General features: G+C 57.3%; 1 protein-coding gene across 2 annotated transcripts; it reads left to right on the top strand.

Annotated features, from left to right (window-relative positions):
- Positions 1-330: 330 nt before the first annotated feature.
- On the top strand, positions 331-11,484 carry LOC102965075 (alpha-1-antitrypsin). Of its 2 annotated transcripts, none has more exons than XM_042987785.1 (5): positions 331-422; positions 6,809-7,467; positions 8,845-9,115; positions 10,416-10,563; positions 11,231-11,484. In XM_042987785.1, exons 2-5 carry the CDS (start codon positions 6,813-6,815, stop codon positions 11,465-11,467), a joined length of 1,311 nt encoding a protein of 436 aa, XP_042843719.1. In that variant the 5' UTR covers positions 331-422; positions 6,809-6,812; the 3' UTR covers positions 11,468-11,484. The 2 variants fall into 2 exon arrangements, with proteins under 2 accessions (XP_042843719.1, XP_007094991.1); XM_007094929.3 differs by lacking the exon at positions 331-422 and adding an exon at positions 2,359-2,446.
- The last annotated feature ends 4,796 nt before the right edge of the window (positions 11,485-16,280 follow it).

Below are 16,280 nucleotides of genomic sequence, written 5' to 3'. Positions count from 1 at the left end.
TCAGGTGGCTCAGTCCTCCCCTCCACGGCTGGCCCTGGAAACCCACCGAGATGCTGGGGCCAGGCCGTGGGCTAGGAGGGGGACTGACACCTGTTGTCTCCTTTAACACTCTGAGCCCAGGGCCACCCTCCCTCTGACAGAGGCTTATGGACACAGCCAGAAGAGCAGGTGACAAGCAGGACTGCCTGGGCCAGGAAGGGCTGACTGGCACCCGCCCGGCTACCCACAGCTTTGTGCTGGGCGGCTTCCTGTCCCAGTTCCCCGCCCCTCCCAGACCTGCTGCCTCGGACACCCAGAGTCTCCTTCCTCCGAGGCTGGTAGAGACCGTGCACTCCTCCGGGCGCACACAGAGTCTCAGAGGAGGCAGAGGAGGCCAGACTGTCACAGGAGGTGTGGAGGCCAGCACAGCACAAGGATCACAGGTAGAGGGGGCATGGGGCGGTCCCTCCCACCAGCCCCGAGGCCACCGGGCCGGGGGAGCCAAGCTTGGCAAGAGCATGGACGGGGGGGCACTTGGTGTTGTCCATCCACTCTCTGCAGAGGTGGGGGGCAGGCAGCTGGGGTTGGAAGGAGGGCATTGTACAGATGGAGAAACTGAGGCACGGGGAGAGGAGGAGATGCTCGGGAGGTATGGAGGTCAAGTCTCGCCTCAATCACAGCCCAGCTCTCCGAGCCATGGGGGGGGGGTGTAGAGCCCCAGGGGGGAGGTGCCCAGCCAGCCAGCTGAGGGGAAGGAGCCCGAAGCCATATCATGGAAGTAGGGGGGCAGGATGGGAGTGGGGCTTCTTCCCCTCTCTGAGCTTGTTCTGCTCTGTATGGGGGCTGGCAGGTGCTCCCCTCACAGGGTCACTGAGAGCACTGGATGGGAGAGCCTGGGGGGGATAGTCCTGGAATGCCTCCCTCCCCCACAATGACACCAAGGAAAGCCACTGGCACGAGGTAGGGCCCCCATCACAAGGGCTTACTGAGCACACCCGACGTTGGGCTCTGAGCTAACCTTGAACTACGGCGTTGAATCCTCACAGCGGCCCATCGAGGCGGGTACTGTTGCGATCTTCATTTCACAGGTGGGGAAACTGAGGCACGGGGAGGTTAAACAGCTGCTCTGAGATCTCACAGTCAATGAATGGGGGAGCTGGGTTCCCGGGCCTGAACCCGTGTCCCAGAGGAAACTACAGGTCGTCCGCCTGGCAGAGTCCCACACTTGGGACCAGGGGAACGAGAGGAGGGACAGAAACGCACTCACCCACTCATCTGCCCCTTCGACAAATGCCCGTAGAGCGCCTATCCTGCGCCAGGGACCGTCAGGGTGCACAGAGAGGGGGTGAGGTCTGCCTTAGGTTTCTAAAGGGATCACGGTCAAGTGAGGCCCTGCCAAGCCTCTGCCCTGTCCCACCGTCTCCGCCCCCAGCGGCGCTCCAGGGGGCTGTAATAGCCCCAGAACAGGGCCACATGCCCAGGAAAATCCAAGCAGCTTGTGAACCACATTCCTCTGCCGGGAGCCACACCCAGTGGAAACAGTAACAGGCTGAGGCTGGCCAAGAACTAAGCCTCCTCCTGCCCGGAGAAGCCTGGAGAGCAGGGCTGAGCAGAGGGCTGTGCGGGCCAAACAGAAGAGCCCTCTGTGCACCGGGCACTTTATAGAAGTGGTCGCGTACGTCCCCCGACACCCCCGCTCGGAAGCCGGACTTCCAAACCCCTACGATGCAGACAAAAGCCCCTCCTGGTTCAGAGAGGTGAAGCAGCTTGCCTGAGGCAGCACAGCCCTTCTTTATCGATTTGCCATCTGCCCCCTGGCCTGTGCCTGTGGCCGCCCGTGCCAGCCCAGAGCGGCTGTGTCAGCATTGGTCAGGGCCCGTTTACCCCTCAGGAAAATCGAGAGGGTTTTCGCATCTGGGGCTAGCTGGCTGACTATGGACGAGCAACCTCTCCGCTCCGGACCTCAGTTTCCCTGTCCGCCAAATGTGCTTTTAACTTCCCCGCCCGCGCCCAAGGCAGCAGCGCGTCTCCAGCAGGAGGCATCTCAAGGTGGCTCCTTGCCACCAGTGGGGCAGCCACTGAGAACTCCCCAGGGGGAGGGTAAGCCACCAAAGTGATGCTGTCCCAAAGAGTGCCTGAGTCATGCCCCCGCCCCCGCCCCCACCCCCACCCCCGTGGATGCAGGACGCTGTGGTTTATGAGCTGGGCACAATGACTCCCTTTCGTGTAGGGAACAGAGGGCTGCGTGCCATCCAGACAGAGCACACAGGGGCCGTGCGAGTGGGCAGCTCAGAACTGGCCTATGGACTTAGTCCCTATTTGCTCCTCTGATAACTGGGGTGACCTTAGTTAATATTCACCAGCAGCCTCCCCCATCGTCCCTCTGGGTCCACTGCTTAAATACGAGCCACAACTAGGCTCTGTCTCCTCAGCCTCGGTCACCAGCCCCGGCCTGGGACAGTAAACCGTAAGTATGCCTTCCACTGGGGGAGCCTCCGGAGAGGCCTCGGAGCCCCTGCACTGCCAGGCAGGCCGCGGGAATGCGGAGAGGGTGGCACAGGCCGGGGCCGGACCCCCTGTCGTCACACCAAGAGCAGCCCTGGAGCTCCTTTTCTGCTCCCAAGCCTGCCCAGGGCCTCCCGAGGTCCTACTGGAGAAAACACTGGCCCTCTGTGAGTGGTGTGGACGTGGGACCCCGGGAGGGAGGTTGGCAGAGCTCTTGTGTCCTTCCCATGGGCTGCCTCCTGCAGGGCTCACCGCCTTCCCTATGCCTGGGGGCGTATCTTCTCCCCGCTTCTAAGGATGAGAAAGATAAGGCCCAGAGAGGGACAGTGGGGAGCCCGGACTCATATAGGGACCTTGGGGAGGCAGGTGGGACCGGAGCCCAGAGTTCCAGCCGTGCACTCCATCCTCCGCGGATATGCCCAGATCAGAACCACGCTGGGCTTCCCTGTCCGTGGGCTTCTGGGCGCCCTCGTTCGTGGTGCAAGATCCAAAACCCTGGGAGGGCACCGTCCTCGGGGCTCGGAGCTGTGCTCCTGACCCTTTGCGGTGGTTACTGAGGTTATTCCCATTTTACAGATAAGGAAGTCAGGAACAGAGAAGTTTAGAACTTGCCCCAAATCACACACTCTCCGGGATTCAAACTGAGGCTGCCTAACTCCAGAGCTCACGTTCCCAAACCTTCTCCCCCTGCCAACATAATTGTCTCGGGTCTTGGGTGCCAGCTGGGGAATGGGAAGCCTGGGCTGGCCTCGAGGCCTCTTTGATGCTGGGGGACCCTGGACCACTGCTCAACCTCTCTGTCCCCTTGGACAAACCGTAGACAGCTTTTGCCCTCTTTCCCCTCACCCCACCCCTCCAGCTTTGATCTCCAGAGCACGGGAAGGATAAAATGTCTCTGTCATCGGTTTTTGGAGACAGAGGCTACAAAAATGGCCAAGGCCACCAGACTCCCACGTGGTGCTCCAAAAGGTCCATAACAATATCAGTAACGGCTGAGGCCCCCTGACAGCTGACAGTGTGTGAAGCGTTTCTTGGCACTTTGCACATATTTAATTTGCACCGTCGCTCCATGAGGAAATGCATGTGGTCATCTCCCGGAAACGGAGATTCAGAGAGGTTAAGTAACTTGCCCAAGGTCACACAGCTGATATCGAACTGAACACAAGCCTTCTGGCCTCATAGCCTCTGAGCTTAGCCACAAGCGATGCTTCCCCCCTTCCCTGAGCCAGACCACTCCACCCATTTCCTGTTTCAAGGTGTCTGGCTTCAGCTTTGTACACAGAGAAGGACTGACGGCCAAGTTCCGGAATCAAAATGCTTAGTTAAGATGAAATCCCAGATTCATAAGCAACCAGGTCTATGGCTTTCAGTAAGTTACTTAACCTCTGTGACCCGTTTCTCCATTTCTAAAACAGGGCTGATAGTAATTCCCACTTCGTAGGGTAAGCTTTGTCAGGGACATTAGATGACACAGAGACAGTGAAACACCTGGTATTTACTGGACCCGATGACAGTGACGGTGACGCTGAGGCACAGGTTTGGGCACAGAATTGAATTTAAAATTCTCCGAAACTCAGAGGCCGTTCATCGCTGAGCACGGACCCTCTTCTCTGGTCCTGGGCAATATGGCAACCGGCCAGGAAGAGACCTGCCAGTTTTTCCACTTGAACCCTACCTGTGCGTAGGTACGAGGGCGTCCACACCTGGCAGGTGCCCGCCCACCCGTCACCTTGTCTGCACCTCACATCTGCCACGTACAGGCATCTTCCCTCGGCTTTACAGACAGGAAGCCAGGGGTCAACGGAGTGAAGTCACCTGCCCAAGGCTATCGCCCACAGGTGGTTGAGCTGAATCACACCTGGGCTTATTCAGGGCCAGGTTTTAGCAGGTGGTTGATGCCCCAGTGGCTTGCCTGGACCCCACTGGGTCACCCGGGATCATTCATTTTATGCTTGTGGGTGGAAATGGTATTTGACTAGGCAAAGAGATGGCTCACTTCACGGGCCCCCTCCCTGGCAGACTGCTCCCACCTGCCCTGGATGCCGGAAATGTCGCCATGACGTCCTCATTCTTGAGGTTTAAAGCTCGGTCTCTACACGTCCGAGTGCCTCCCTGTCCAGGACACCATCTTCCCCAGCATCAGGCTCTGGGGGCGCCGGGTGCCGCCTTTGACAGAAGGGCGTGGAGAAAGCGGAAGGCTGGGGGCCCTGAGTTGGAAGGAGCAACTGAGAGGCAAAGGGAAGCCAAGAGGAGGCTCAAGCCCCACGTCAGCGTCCCCCAGGGCCCGGTTCTGACGCCCGCAGAGTCTGAGACCCGAGGACACGGCTGTCTCAATCTGCCGTTCAAGTGGTAGGGAAACCAAAGCTCGTTCCAGCTCTGCCACTGATTCGCTGTGTGGCCTTGGCAAGGCCCTGACCCTCTCTGAGCCTCAGACTTTTTACCAGAGTAGGCGATGTTACACGCACTGAGACGGCTGTGCCCACGACGGCGGCGGCCCCTCCCCAGCCAAGCCCCCCAGCCAGCAGCTCCCTCCTCCGAGGGAGCCTCTCCCACCCCCCACCTCCCCTCGCCCCACCCCTCACTCCATTTCGCATCAGCAAACCCAGACCACTGCTAACCGAGAATCCAACGTCAGTGCAGGGGAAACTCATTCAGATGTCCCCCCCACCTGGATTTCTACAGCTGCATGTGGTCGGTCATATTTGCATTATTTAGAGCCACGAAGGCCAGGAAAGGGGTGGTGGAGAGAAGCCAGTGTTGTGCTGGGTCTTGCTGTTTTGTCCCAAAGACACCCGTAAACGTCGGGGAGGCTACACGAGACCCAACGTTTCTTATTCCCAGCTTTTTCCCCTCCGGGTTTCAAATTCCAACTTTAAGGATTCCTCTGCCTCTTTGTGCTTGATGGTTTTCGTTACATGAGAAACAGCTACCTGATGTGGCCGTGGGCACGTCCTCCTCTGCTCGGGCCTCAGTTTCCCCACCCGTGAAGACAGAAGGTTGTGCTGAGGGGGTGCAGGCTGGCGGCCCGTGGCGGGGCCACATCTGGGGCAGGGGGAGCTCAGAGGGGCAGGGCGGGCTCTGGGTCGCTGTGAGTGATGTGGACTGTGACCAGCGCCAGGCAGAGCCTGCTCTAGCTGGTTCAGCCATGAGCCTTGCTGCTTCCTCTCGTGTCCCCAGAACCAGGGGACCCATGTCCGTCCCCGGCCTGCCCTCCGAAGGCCTCTGGTTGGCAGCCCCTGCCAGCCGCCAGAACCCGTCAGGGTTCAGTCTGGTGTCTGACTTACTTGACCGGATTCTCCCAACAAGCTCACTCTCTATAGGAGGCAACAGGAAAACCAGAGAGACTGAGTGGCTTGTCCTGGTCACCCAGCTGGTAGTGACAAAGCCCACCTTAGAACTCAGGTCCGTCGGAAAAAGAAATGCTTTTTCAACGCCTACCCCCCTGCCCCACGTACGCGCACAAACCCCTAATCTACTGGGGAAATCAGTATGTCGACCGTCCACGTCACCGCCGACCCCAGCTTTGGGACGGAGGTGTGGCGAGGATGTGCGGGTAAGCTGGCTGCAGGGACTGGACCCCCTTCACGTGGCCGAGGCCCCAGACCCCTGTGGGGCTGGCTGTCCTTCAGCTCCGGCAAAAGTGCTAGGGGCTGAGGCTCACCCTGCATGCTGAGTGGGGTCGGCCCCCCGGCCCCTTGTGACCTGGCTGTGTGTCACTGGGCGAGATCTCGCCCCCTCTGGGCAGCAGCCTCGTGTCCGGTAAATAAAAAGAGTTCATGAAAGTGTTCCCGTTCCCATCCAGTCGTACCTGAGCCTGATCCGGCCCATTTCCCGGGTAAGTGTGCACAAATCTCCCGTGCTCATTGTTGCCTTAGTTTCCCCTTTTGTGGAGCAGGGACTGTGGCACACAGGCCACTGCGGGTGTTAGTGCCACTGCCAAGACCCAGCCTGCCCGGGTCTGTGATTCCGGGCCTGCTACTTTCCTGCCCTGTGGCCTCGGGCAGGTGACTTAAACCTCTCTGGGCCTTTGGTCTCCTCATCTGTAAATGGACGATTGTCATATGCCCTGGGTCACAGGCCATTACAAGAGGGCCAGAGAGGGGACGGCAAGGGGCTTACAAGGGGGTCTGGCAGGTGGGGAGCCCTGTAGAGCCTCTGCTGCTGTTCCGTCCTCCACGATGAGGGCGAAGGGAAGTCCTCGGCACTGGGCCGGCACACGGTAGGGGTTCGGTAAGCTCTGGATGCTTCCCGGGATGTCAGTCAGTGGCGGGGGGACTCAGCGTGCGGCCTGACGTGGGCGTGGTGCCCCCTCTCTGTCTCGCAGGACGATGTCATCCTCCATCACGTGGGGCCTCCTCCTGCTGGCGGGTCTGTGCTGCCTGGTCCCCTGCTCCCTGGCTGAGGGTCTCCAGGGAGACGCTGTCCAGGAGACGGTTGCATCCCAACACGACCATGAGCACCACGAGGCGCCAGCCCGCCACAAGATCACCCCGAACCTGGCTGACTTCGCCTTCAGCATGTACCGCCAGGTGGCCCATGAGTCCAACCGCACCAACATCTTCTTCTCCCCCGTGAGCATCGCCGCGGCCTTTGCGATGCTGTCTCTGGGGAGCAAGGGTGACACTCGCACCCAGATCCTGGAGGGCCTCGGTTTCAACCTCACCGAGAGAGCAGAGGGTGAAGTCCACGAGGGCTTCCAGCAGCTTCTCCACACCCTCAACCGGCCAGACAGCCAGCTGCAGCTGACCACCGGCAGCGGCCTGTTCATCAACGAGAGCGTGAAGCTTCTGGACAAGTTTCTGGAGGACGTCAAGAACCTGTACCACTCAGAAGCCTTCTCCATCAACTTCGGAGACAACCAAGAGGCCAAGAAACGGATCAACGATTACGTAGAGAAGGGAACCCAAGGAAAAATTGTGGATTTGGTCCAAGAGCTTGACAAAGACACAGTTTTTGCTCTGGTGAATTACATTTTCTTTAAAGGTAAGGTTGTAACAGCCACCTGAGCTGACTCCCACGAGAACGTCCAAAAATAGTCTCAAACACACAGTTCTTAAACTTGCCGTGGCAGGGCAGGGTGACTAAATCAGTGCACCTCTGCCTATGTTATTCAACTAAGGTCAGGGGACGATGGGTGGGACAGTCAAATCGTCCTCTTCTCTGCAGGACTTTTCAGAGCCTTTAACGTCCTAGTGCACGTTGTCAATCCCCAGCAGGGAGGGAGGTGAAACAGGCAGGCTTAGCAGAGCGTATGAAGGGAAGGGGCGTTCTGGGAACACACTTCTGACAACTCCAGTGCGGTGGAGGGAGGGACGGCTCTGGAGACAGAAACACCAGGGTGCAAACCTTTCCTCTATCGCTTGTTAGCTATTTGACTCTAAGCTATTTGACTCTAACCTCTTTGAGGCTCTGGTTTCTTCTCTGTAACGGACACATAATCATGCCCTTGTTGGCGGGTTTCTGTGAGGACTGAACAAGTTACAAAGAACATGGGGCTGCCTGCTCGCGCAGCAGGTGCCCAGCTGAACTTGAACCTCAGCCTGGCCTCCTCCCTGAGGGATGGCAACGTGGAGCGGGGGGGGGCGGTGGAGGGTGCCTGCAGGCCCCAGAGGGCACTCCAAGGCAGTGGAAATGGCCTGGGGCAGGGAGGTAAGAGCAAGGCCAGGGATGCCTCCGCCCCGCTGCGGGCTCCTCGCTCTGGAGGCGAGAGTGTGATGGAGAGCACGGGGCCAGAGCGGGCAGATGTTAGGTCCCAGCTCTGCTGTGTGACTTCTGGTGGGTCTGGCCCTTCTCCGGCCTCAGTCTCCATCCCTGTGCAATGGGGAAGTTGGGCACAGGGGTTCCCGGGGCGCCCTCCCTCTGGGCCTGGCCCGGACAGTGCTGCTGTCTCGGTGCAGTGGAGGGGAGCTACCCAGGCATCGCCATTCTGCCCAGTGGTCCAGGGAAAGGCTTGGGGTGGGGGCGGGAGCGATTTCCTGAATGATAAGAGCCGCCCGTTAACAAGGGGCGGGGAGACTCCCACAGGGACGTGCCGAGTATGACTGATGTCAGTAATTTTCATTTAGCATCCCCCAAGCCACCCTCAAATACGTGAGCAAGAAATACAAGTGAAAATGCTCGCTTTACATATCCAGACTGTAGCCTCGATATCAGAGACCTTCTGGATCCTCCTCCGGGCTTACATTCTTCTCTCCAACGTCCTTTCGGTAGACTGTTCATGGCAGCCCCCATTTTACAGGTGGTGACACTGAGGCTCGGAGAGAGGTTGTCTCACCAAGGAGACTCGGGGCTTTTTTATCCCACCCTATTGTCCAACCCTTCCGCCACCGCCGGCTGAAGCCCACCTTCCCTTCCCTCCAGGCAAATGGGAGAAGCCCTTCGAGCCCGAGCATACCGCAGAGGAGGACTTCCACGTGGACGAGGACACCACGGTCAGGGTGCCCATGATGAGCCGCCTGGGCATGTTCGACGTCCACTACTGCGACACGCTCTCCAGCTGGTTGCTGCTCATGGACTACGTGGGCAACGCCACCGCCTTCTTCGTCCTGCCCGACCAGGGCAAAATGCAGCATCTGGAGGAAATGCTGAACAGGGACATCCTGGCCAAGGCCCTGGAAAAGAGACATTCCAGGTGATTCCCAAACCAGAGAACAACCCGGGAGCCGCCGCGTCCGGCCGGGCCCCAGGGAGGGAGGGCGGCCCCACGCCCCGTGCGCCCCACAGCGGGGCAGGACCTGGTGTCCCAGACCCAGGCTGGCATCGTTCAAACCGCACCGGCCGGGCTCCGTGACAGGACGGTGCCCGCGGGGAGGAGGCCAGAGTCCTGTCCTTGGGGACTCGCTTCCCCACCGGGGACACCGTCCCTTCCCGGTGCCAGCACACGCCCTGGGAGGACCACGGAGGGAGAGGTGGGCTTCTGGCGAGGGGGGCAGCGGATGTGGAGTCAGAGCATACAACGCCCGGGGCCGGACGGGGACAGCCTGCCTGGGGTCGGCCGGGAAGGCAGAGTCCCCGGGGAGGGACGCTCGGGCGCATCTTGGAGCAAAGTTTGGGCTCCTCTGTCACTAGACCGGTGTGGACTGATCGGGTCCCCGTAGTGAGGTAACGCGTGAGCGTGCACCCCAAATTAGTGCATAAAACGCCCAAGCCCTCGTGACCTATTTTATCCTCCACACGATAAGATACACGCACGTATAAATGTAGCAATGGGAACGTATATAAATAATCAAGTCAAGTACAATTCGTACATGAAACTGACACCCAGAAGAATACATAATAAGCATATCCGTGCTTAAGTGAATATAAAGACACAAAGAGCATAAGGGTACAATTAAAATAGTAGGTTTTAATACCTCCTCACCCCACCCCCACCCCCCACTCCTGGGCTGCCTGCGCCAGAGGCTGAAAGAAGAATCAGGCGGTGCAGAAACCGGATCGGGTCGAGCGGAGCCTCAGGGCCAGTCAGCTCGCTCTGGCAGACCCTGCTCGGGGCCACACGCCGGCCCCACGGAAAAGCAGAGCGGGGCATTCGGCCCGTGGGCTCACGCGTGACTCGCCGAGCAGATGTCCCTCCACACTCACCCCACGTTCCCCTGGGATTCGGGCTCTGGGGAGGTCCCGGTGTGGGGGACACCTGACCCTGCAGGGCAGTGCGCTAAGCGCTCCCCAGGGGACTTCCTGGAGGGCCGCTCGGAGGAGGCAGGAGGGGGCATCTGACACTTTGCAGGACAAGCCATCCCTGTGATTCTACATCCTCTGACCCCGGGGGGGGGGGGGGGGGGGGGGAGGGTGAAGGAGCTAGAAATGGAATAACCCGTGCACACCTCCAGCCCTCCCGTGGGGGCAGGGCGAGGGCCACTGACAGGGAGAAACAACCAGAAATGAAACGCTCAATGCTGTGAAACGCCTTTGTTTCCGAACCGTCGTCACAGGTCTGCCAGTTTACATTTGCCCAAACTGTCCATTTCTGGAACCTACGATCTGCAAACCGTCCTGAGAAAAATGGGCATCACCAAGGTCTTCAGCAACGAGGCGGACCTCTCAGGGATCACTGAGCAAGGTCCCCTGAAGCTGTCCAAGGTGAGTGTGTCCCTGGTGGCCATTGGCCACTGGTGCGTGTGGGGGACAAAGGGACACAAACACCTCTGCAGACTGAGGTCCCTGACGAGCGCCCTGGATCCACTGAGACTGGAATGTGGGCAGGTGACAATGGAGGAGGTGGCCTCACGGGCTTCTGGCACTTTAGGGACCTCCTCCGCACTTGTGGCACTGACCCTCTGGGTCATTTTTGGCCAGGGCCTTCCCTTCTTTGGGCCTCGATGGACCCATAGTTACAAAGACAGGCTGGGGCTCAGGGATGTCAGAGGACTTTTGCCCCTGTGTCTGTGACACTGGGAGCCATTGGCCAATCGCTGAGTCGAGCTGAATGAGTGATTTTGCCTGAAGATACCATTTTTTCAGAAAATTAAAGGTGACTAAAGCCACAACCGCAGCTCGAAGGCTGGCTGGGAACTGAGCGCCTGGTGTGGACCAGATGCAACGAAGGTCCCCGTCAGAGTCCTGGGCCCCAGGGCGCTTGACATCAGGGAGGGAGGCCATGGATGGGGAAGGACAGGCCAGGTGGAGAAAGGCCCACGTAAGCCCCTCCCTGGGCAACACCCCCCTCCTTGGGCCTCGCTCCCAGGGCTGGGTTGGGGACGGCAGCCCATCCCCACTCAGGACAGGCCGCCGTGCTCTCGCCCTGTAGGCGCTGCATAAGGCCGTGCTGACCATCGACGAGAAAGGGACAGAAGCCGCTGGGGCCACATTTATGGAAGCCATCCCCATGTCGATGCCCCCAACTATCCAGTTCAACAGGCCCTTTGTGATCATCCTCTACTACAGAAACACCAATAACATCCTCTTCGTGGGAAAGGTGGTGAACCCCACCCACACAATACCTGGCTTTCTGGATTCAGCCCCCTCCCCAGACGACAGACATTAAAGAATGATCCGGCCCAAGCTTGTGTGTGACCTCCTTCATCCTTCACCCGAGTCTCCCCTTCCGTCCCCCGGCAGTGTGTGGAATGTGGGTCACAGCAACCTTTGGTGTCCACTGTTTACTCTCTGTCAGGCCTTCCCACTGTCTGGGAGGGGTGCTGGGCCGGGGCGAAATGTTTGCCCCGGTCACTCTGGAAAAGCTCTAGGCTTTCAGTCTTATCTGGGGGTCCCCGAGGGGACATCGCAAGGGCTCAGATTCCAGCCCCCAGCCCCCGGCTCCCACTGGGCTCCCCCTGCCCCGCTGGTGCTCGCAGCGCCCCCCACGACGGCCCCTCCCCCTGCTGCCCCTCAACCTCGAGGCTGCCTCCCTGTTGCTTCCAGAACCTTCCACTCACACAGGGGCACTGAGCTGCCGCATCTCCAGCTGCAGAGAGAGAATACTTGGTTCCTTTCCCTCATCCCGCCTTCCCACCCGAGCCAGGCTTGGGCTCCTACCAGTCAGAGCTCTTTCCTGCAAAAATCTATGGCCGATCTCTCCTGGCAACTTTTTCAGTGGGGCCGGACTGGGAACACGCCCTTCTGCCCTCGTTCTTCCTTCTCTGCTCCTGGAGAACACATTACTCCTAGAAGCAGGTGGGATTTCTACCTGCTCTGCTCCCCACATGGGCCTCTGGGTCTTGGTCCGTGTCACCTGCTCAGACTAGTCCCGGGCTGCCAGCAACACCCCCCCCCGCCCCCCTCAAGACACTTAACCTGTGTCCTCTTCTACCTAATCATGTGGCCAAGTTGTGAACGGCTCTGGAAAGTCATCACAGTGGTCTGGCAGGACCCCCAGCCTGAGGGAGCCAGCGCCCTGGGCTCGCGGGAACGTGCTCGTCCTGTGGCCGGTCTGCCCCACCCCGTACAAATCTAGTGATGCCCCCCTGAGCCACTCGCTGGGGCGCACGTGTATCTAAACAACTACGTTGTCATAGGAGATGCACCTCTTTTAGGTCAAAATGGCCACGTAGGTGCAATTCCACGTGGCTCAATATAATCACGATCCTCCTGCCTCCCAGATAAGTTCTGATGCCGTTCTGATTTTTCTCAGCCTGGAGACCTCCAACCTCCCCAGATTCCATTCACGATACAACCATTGTCCAACACCCGGGGCGATGCCAGAGTGAGATTAAGTTCAAACTCTGCAGCGTCCCAGCTGTGTGACGTCAGAGAAGTCACCGAACCTCTCTGGGTCTCAGCAGCCTCACCATGGTCGTGACACCTATTTCTGAGTTGGTGTGCACTTCGGACCAGGTACTCAAAAAAGGCTTTGAAAGGAGAGCTGAGGGGGCTGATTTCAACTCAGGTCATGATCCCAGGGTCGTGGGATTGAGCCCCATTTCGGGCTCTGCACTGCCCCTCTCCTCTGCTCACGTACTCTCTCTCTCTCAAATGAATAAATAAATAAATACATACATACAGGAGAGCCGATCCGGGTGCCGATGTAAGGGACTACATTTGTGACATTCATGAGCTCTTTCTTTTTTTTTTTTTTTTAATTTAATTTTAATTTTTTTTAACGTTTATTTATTTTTGAGACAGAGAGAGACAGAGCATGAACGGGGGAGGGGCAGAGAGAGAGGGAGACACAGAATCCGAAACAAGCTCCAGGCTCTGAGCCATCAGCACAGAGCCTGACGCGGGGCTTGAACTCACGAACCGTGAGATCATGACCTGAGCCGAAGTCGGACGCTTAAGCGACCGGGCCACCCAGGGGCCCCACATGAGCTCTTTTTATAAGCCCGGCACCCCTTGGGGGGCCAGTCAAGCATTTTCCTATATAATCCTCGTGGCAGCCACAGGTGGAGCTGCTCTGCTCTCATACGCCCATTCTCCAGAGGAGGAAACTGAGGCTCAGAGACGCTGGCTGTCTTGCTCAGGGTCACGGAGCTAGTCAGTGGCAGAGCCGGCTTCAGGAACTCTACTTGTTCTTGCAAACCTCAGCACCTCACCCACACTCCCTCCCCCAGACACCCACAAGCTGAACTGCTGCCTGAGGCGTGGGAAATGCTGGGGCCTGCAGCCACACGCCTGAGACGCCTGCGTGAGAAAACACCGTGCAGCCCAGAGGAAGAGCGGCGGATCGGTTGGAGCTCTCCCAGCCCTCTTGACAACCGACGGCAAGCCACCTGCGTGCCACTGCGTGCCCCCCCTCCGCCCCCCAGTATTGAGGAGGTCAGGGGACAGATGCAAAGGCCCGTTGGAACTCTGGAGTCCAGGAAAAGAGCAGGAAGGGAGGGAGCTAAGGGCACTCACCTAAGACACACCATCCTCCCACTTCTCAGAATGGCCTGTCGTCACATTAGTCTGGGCTCTGGTGGCCCAAACCCGATTCGAAGTAGCTGCGGGTCCCCAGGCGGGGGATTCATCGGCCCGTGAGAACCACGGGCCCGCTCGCGGGTGGGAGAAACATCAAGGCAACCTCGTCCTTAAGGACGGGAGCGTGGCGCCAATCGTGCGGCTCAGACATACGCGGCCGTTTGGCCTGTTCTTTAAAACGTATTCACTGTCGGGGCACCTGGGTGGCTCAGCCGGTTAAGCGTCAACTCTCGATTTCTGCTCAGGTCGGGATCTCACGCTTGTCAGACGGAGCTCCGGGAGGAGCCCTGAGTCGGGCTCTGCGATGAGCGAGTAGCCTGCTCGGGATTCTCTCTCTCTCTCCCTCTGCCCCTCCTCTGCTCCTGTGCACTGATGCTCTCTCTCTCTCTCTCAAAATAATAGACATTTAAAAAAAAATCTTTTATGTTTATTTATTTTTGAGAGACCGAGAGAGACACCACAAGCAGGAGGGGCAGAGAGAGGGAGACACTGAACTCAAAGCAGGCTCTAGGCTCTGAGCTGTCAGCACAGAGCCCGACGCGGGGTTCAAACCCACGAACAGCGAGATCATGACCTGAAGTCGGACTCTTAACCGATTGAGCCACCCAGGCTCCCTGATAATAGATGTTTTTTTAAATATTTATTTATTTTTGAGAGAGAAAGCAGAGGAGGGGCAGAGAGAGAGGGAGAGAGAGAATCCCAAGCAGGCTCCCAATGTCAACACACAGCCTGACACAGGGCTTGAGCCCGTGAACTGTGGGATCATGACCTGAGCCAAATTCAAGAGTGGGACACTTAACTAACTGAGCCACCCAGGCGCCCCAAAATAATAAGCATTTTTAAAATAATAAAATAAAATAAAATAAATGTATTTGCTCTCTAGTCTGACCTTTGGAACCAGTCCCTGAAGGGCGCAGGCTAAGAATCATTATCCCTAATTTATAGATGAGGAAATGGAGGTCCAGCAGGTTAGAAGACCTAGATATCAGGTGCCTGTCAGAGTGGCTAAAATGAGCAAATCAGGAGACTACAGATGCTGGCGAGGAAGTGGAGACACGAGAACCTTCTTGCACTGTTGGTGGGAATGCAAACTGGTGCAGCCACTCTGGAAAACAGTGTGGAGGTTCCTCAAAAAATTAAAAATAGACCTACCCTATGACCCAGCAATAGCACTGCTAGGAATTTACCCAAAGGGTAAAGGAGTGCTGATTCATAGGGGTACTTGTACCCCAATGTTTGTAACAGTGCTTTCAGTAATGGCCAAATCGTGGAAAGAGCCCAAATGTCCATCAACTGACGAATGGATAAAGAAGATGCGGTTTATATATACCATGGAATACTACTTGGCAATGAGAAAGAATGAAATCTGCCCATTTGCAGCAACACGGATGGAACTGGAGGGTATTACGCTGAGTGAAATAAGGCAGGGAGAGAAAAACAGATATCATCTGTTTTCACTCATATGTGGAACTTGAGAAACTTAACAGAAGGCCATGGGGGAGGGGGAGGAGAAAACATAGTTTCAAACAGAGAGGGAGGCAAACCCAAAAGAGACTCTTAAATACAGAGAACAAACTGAGGGTTGACGGGGGGGCGGGGGAGAGGTGAAAATGGGCGATGGGCATCGAGGAAGGCACTTGTTGCGATGGGCACTAGGTTGTTGTATGAATCACTGGAATCTACCCCGAAACCAAGAGCACACTGTATACATTATATGTTAGCTAACTTGATGGTAAATCATATTTAAAATTTTGTTTTAAATATTCACTAGTTAAAATAAAATAAAACAATAAAATAATAAAAAGTAAATAAGGGGGGGGTGGAAAGAAAGTAACTAATACTAAAAAAAAAGAAAAAGAAAAAGAAATCAGGTGCCTCACTCAGAAATCAGGTGCAGCACAGGCCTAGAAATCAGGTGCCGCCCTCAGGCCCCGGCGGGAGTGAGGAATATGTATAAGTAAATAGTGATGTCTTTGGTGGACCATCATCACTAGTCTCGAAATACGTCCTGAGTCCTAGAGCTCTGAGGTGACTTTCGGCATTAAAATGCTAGGATAAAAATGTCCAAGGCAGGGTGAAAAGCACACAGAATTCTGGAGCCTTCTAACTAGCATGGAGCCACGAACAGGGCTTTCGATGGCACCTCCATCTGAGTGGGCCTCAGTGCCCGTCCCTGCAAAATGGGGACAGTGAGACCTAACTCGCTCAAAGTTTCTCCTATGGCTGACGGCCGTCTTCGGCCGTGGCGCCGGCTCTTGCCCGATATCAGACATCCGACTGCCGATTCTGAAAATAGCGGTCTGTGGGGGCTGGCTTCCCCTGTCTCTTCATCTGCTGGCAGGAAAGTAAGAGGGACGAATTACAGATATTTGCACGTTTTGTTACGGAGGACCTTGGCTTGGGAGTCAGGTGGCCCGGGATCTTGCCGCAGCTCTCCTATGAACGAATGTGCTCCCTGG

Source organism: Panthera tigris, chromosome B3 (assembly GCF_018350195.1).
Source record: "Panthera tigris isolate Pti1 chromosome B3, P.tigris_Pti1_mat1.1, whole genome shotgun sequence".
Taxonomy (NCBI): domain Eukaryota; kingdom Metazoa; phylum Chordata; class Mammalia; order Carnivora; family Felidae; genus Panthera; species Panthera tigris.
This window is presented reverse-complemented; position numbering and strand designations above follow the sequence as displayed.

Excerpts from the sequence above, each read along its gene's own strand:
- LOC102965075 (XM_042987785.1), top strand. The coding sequence starts at position 6,813 with ATGTCATCCTCCATCACGTGGGGCCTCCTCCTGCTGGCGGGTCTGTGC. Across the intron at positions 7,468-8,844 it reads GAATTACATTTTCTTTAAAG|GCAAATGGGAGAAGCCCTTC; the intron begins GTAAGGTTGTAA and ends CCTTCCCTCCAG. Across the intron at positions 9,116-10,415 it reads CTGGAAAAGAGACATTCCAG|GTCTGCCAGTTTACATTTGC; the intron begins GTGATTCCCAAA and ends CCGTCGTCACAG.